The following is a 4,164-nucleotide window of genomic DNA, read 5'->3' on the forward strand; positions in this document are numbered from 1 at the left end:
ATTCGTATATGATGGCCAGTACCTCCAACTTCGGTTCTCCAAGGTCGTTAACCCCTCCTCGGTGGTGCCGTCGCAGCTGCAACTCTGCGACAGCTTGGCACGCACTGCCTGCGCGTCACTCTCGAGCGCCAGCTATGTTGTTGCAGGTCACTTAATCAAGAATTTGCTTCGTTTGACGTTGGAGGATGTAGGCACGCGGTCGATGGGCAATCTGGTGGCGCTACCTCCGGCACCGAGTGACGGCACGCTCGTCACCATCTTTGTCGCGCCGATTGACAAGGCGCAGATCGATGCCACCGGTCTTATTGGCCGATCGCCAGCGACCACTGTCCTTGTCGCGACCAACCAGATCGCAGACATCTTGGGGCACGCGCTCTTGCCGCCGTATTTCATGAGTGCGGCGGGCACCCCGGACTGCTCGCCGTGTCCGGCCAACTCGTACCTCTCGGCGCACTGCTCCGACACGCAGAGTCGCGCGTGTCTGCCGTGTACGGTCTGCGCGACCGATCACTTTGCCAAGACGACGTGCTCGCCGACCCACGACACTGTCTGCCAGCGTACTACACCTTTTTCGACCCTGCCGAGGGTATTTACACGCTACATAGGGTGTACGCAGTGCCAGCGCGAAACGTTTGCGTCGACCAAGTGCTCTCCGAAAAGAGACCGCGTTTGCAGCGCCTGCACCCTGTGCACCACAGACGAGTACGAGGCGGCGCCGTGCACGACGGAAGCCAACCGCGTCTGTCATACGTGCAACTCGTGCTCGCTGACGCCGGCCCAAAAAGCCTTGTGCTCCCAAAGCGTGTCGTGGGAGCGCCTGCAGCAGTCGCCATTTGGGTACAATGCCATTTCGAGTTGATACGTTGACATTTCGTCATAGGTGTCCGACACCGAACCAGCAGTGGAAGACGAGGGAGGAGCAGCTTCAGTCGTACAAGTCGAACGCGTGTGGCGCGGGGCGCTGCTCGTGCACGGGCCATGGCATTGGCAACAACAACCCCTTGGGACTGGCCTTCCCAGACGACCCTCGCTGCACGGGCCCCGAGACGTACGGAATTCGTCTCTAACGTGACATGTGGTTGTGATGCGAATCCAACACAAACTCTTCGAGTGCCTGTGCAAGGAGGGTGAGTCGCACCAAGGGTACATAAACTGAATACCTTGATTGCACCCTTGGTCGCACTCGTTGCGTCGTGTTGAAGTATCTGGACAATATCCGGACGCCCATAGTCCGAAATGGGCGACACGACGGCGAGCTGCGACGATTTCGGCGCAGCGCGCGCGTCATTTCGCGGTATCGAGCCTGACGGATGGAACCTCGAACACCTCATGCATGACGTCCTGTTGCTTGCAAATGGAAGCCAGGCCCGAGACCATTGGCAGCACAGCATAACAACCCGCCCGCCGCGAACCTCTCGCTCAACGTCGCCTCTGATCCGCTCTCCGCTAAAGGTAGCAAGCGATCGAGACAGCTCGCTCTTAACGTCCGCGTAGGCTGTGCGTTTTCACGGCGCTGAGCCTTTTGCCGTTGCTCCACCACAAGACCTGCGCCAGCTCGCGCGTCTGTTTGAGAAGCTCGAAGCCCTCGATACGATCGCGTCCAAGGTCAGCCATTGGTCCAGGCCGACGCTCCTGCCTACCTTCAGGTTGCGAACAGCCTCCCAGCCCTCGCTGTGGACTTCCCGCAGGCCGCGCCGCTCCGCCAGGAGCTCGACATGCTTGTGCCCGCCACGCCCGCGCTCGGCAGTGGCCAGTGTAGCTCCAGAGGATGCCAAAGCATTCTCGAGGCGCGGCTGAAAGAAGCCATCGACGAATCTAACAAGGACGCGCTCTGCAGCATGATCCACGAGCACGAAGATGGAATAACGGGCGACGTGATCGACGTGCTGCGCTGACTTTGACGAGTTCAAGTGCCTCATGCGACAAGTCGCACCAAACGACGCTTTTCCAGAGTATGTTGACGGATGCTTGGTAACGAGCCTAGCGGCTCGTTTAGTCCACGGCGACGTCTGACAAAGGATTCGTGCGGAATGAACGCTCTGGTTTAGCCTCATCTGAGCCGACCCGAAAGCATCAAGAGTGCTACATTTTAATTGCACCACAAACGAGGCTATTCATCTGCTACTCAACTTTTTGGTCATAGTGCCTAAATTCAATGAATAGTCTATTGTCTGCACTTGTTTTCGGGAACGAATTCGCTTTTGGCGACGATAAGGCCTTCGTTGAAAAGTTTGGATACCAGGTACTCACAGACATCCGAAAACATAACAGTATATCCGGATGATAGAAGATTGTAAATAGTGTGGGCGCCACCATTCCTAATACGATCGACACCGCACAGACACGTTAACTCGAGGCCGTACCGGTTCCTGTCGTTCTATAGCATCCCGATATCATGGAGATGAAGGCTTAGACGCTGAACGCAGCACCTGCATGCGAATTCCGACGTTGATATTTCGAGGTGGTCAAATAAACGCCCAGATGCACAACGTGTTTTCGCGCAGTTGGAAAACTCGACCGACTCCGACGCGGGCAGCCACTGTTGGCTATGTATATGGACTGGCCCAGCGACTGGCGTTTGGGACGTGGTAGGCGCTTGGGCTCTCACAGCAAAGTCGTACTGCCGAGCATCGTTTTTTGCCGACTTGTAGACATAAATTCGAGTAAAAATGTTGAATTTTCGCAAAATCCGAGAGCGCTATCTCTTTTCTATGGTCTCGGAGACCATGTTACATTGGCGATGGTGGTTCTAGAGTCCGCTAAGGCGCCGCTAGCATGTCAATACACTATTTTTGTTTTATACACTATAAAAGAAATATTGGCATTAAATAGTATGAAAATGTTTTTGTCAAGAGCTCTAGCTGCAGAGCTCGATCATTGAGGAGATATAGCGTTTCGTACTCTCCAAAGTGCTCTCTATTACCAAGCCAAGTATAAGCGCTTTCATTTTTAATCATGAATTGTGCTTCATCTCTCCCCGCCGCTGGCGTCTGGCGTCTAAGTGTGGCTATTTTTGGGTATTTACGGCGTATACCAACACTAAGGCTGGTAGCGCTGTTGCCTCGTACTAGTACGGCGACGCTACATCAAATCTTGGCCATTGGTGTGGTTCATTGAAGACTGTAGCGTCCAAGTTGGTGTGCTGTGCTGTAGGATCTGCAAGGTACCTAATTACAGGACCCTTCTTCCTACCGCGGATCGCGGTAAGGCGTTGAGGGGTTAATCGTCTCTACGTAAATTCGCTTTGTTCTCTCAGGCCGACAGGGCAGAGAAAGTTCTTGGGCGATGACGAGCACCGGACGATAGCCGATACCAAACGTCATGAGCAGGCACATTCTGGCAAACAGGCTGACGCGGTCAAGACTATCGTCGATGCGCTCTGAGCTGCCGGTTGGAGGCGCAGAAACATGGCGTTCGATCCAGACAACGGATTTTATCCGGACAACATAAATAATCGTCACGGTCAAATTAAAAATCTGCCCACGTCCAATACTTCACAGGGCCTAGCTCTTCCGATCTTCATGATAGCCTATAGGGGCGGGCGTTGACCACAGTATCCCAGCATTTTCCAATATTTCTTACATTTTGGCCATGCACCGCGACGGCAGGCGTGAGGCTTGTCGACCCGAAATCGAAACTTTTGCAACCTTCTCAAATCGCTGAGATATTTTCAGGGACGCTTTCTCTAGCTCGAGAGAGGCTGTGTGCCGACGATCGTGGCAATCAAAGGCCTGCAAGTATTTGTTTTGAAACTCGCCAACAATTGCTGTTTTATTCCAACATAATCCATCTAGATATTCAACGCGAGTCAATACATGGCGCTTTGAGCCTTCATAATTCTAGACAGACGTGTCCTTGGCCACTGAAATGATCCCAGCGTTGCGGCTTCGCGCATAGAGCGTGGTTTCGAAAATGCAATTTATTCAAATCAATTCATTGCAAAATCACCCAGTCCGATGCTGGCGTGCGCAATTGGAAACCCAAAAGATATGACTGTAGTTTGTTTTTATATATTGAGATGGAGTAGCTTTGCGTTAGCACCGGAGGAGCGTCTCGAGTCGGCGCTGCTCGACGGCCTTGCGCTCGCCCGCTCGCGTCGAAGCTGCTTGGGGCGACTGGAGGAAGACAACGAAGACTTGACTTTCTTCGTCTTCTTATGCTTCG

The 4,164-nt window shown here is 53.6% G+C and overlaps 1 protein-coding gene across 1 annotated transcript; it reads left to right on the forward strand.

Moving 5' to 3' along the window:
* Positions 1-202: 202 nt before the first annotated feature.
* SPRG_17202 (hypothetical protein) lies at positions 203-1,171 on the forward strand (the record flags this gene model as incomplete). Its single annotated transcript, XM_012356534.1, has 3 exons — positions 203-557; positions 606-837; positions 881-1,171. The coding sequence occupies 3 exons, from the start codon at positions 203-205 to the stop codon at positions 1,065-1,067; spliced, it is 774 nt and encodes a 257-aa protein (XP_012211924.1). The 3' UTR covers positions 1,068-1,171.
* Positions 1,172-4,164: the final 2,993 nt, after the last annotated feature.

This window comes from Saprolegnia parasitica (genome assembly GCF_000151545.1).
Source record: "Saprolegnia parasitica CBS 223.65 unplaced genomic scaffold supercont2.497, whole genome shotgun sequence".
In the NCBI taxonomy this organism is placed as follows: domain Eukaryota; phylum Oomycota; class Saprolegniomycetes; order Saprolegniales; family Saprolegniaceae; genus Saprolegnia; species Saprolegnia parasitica.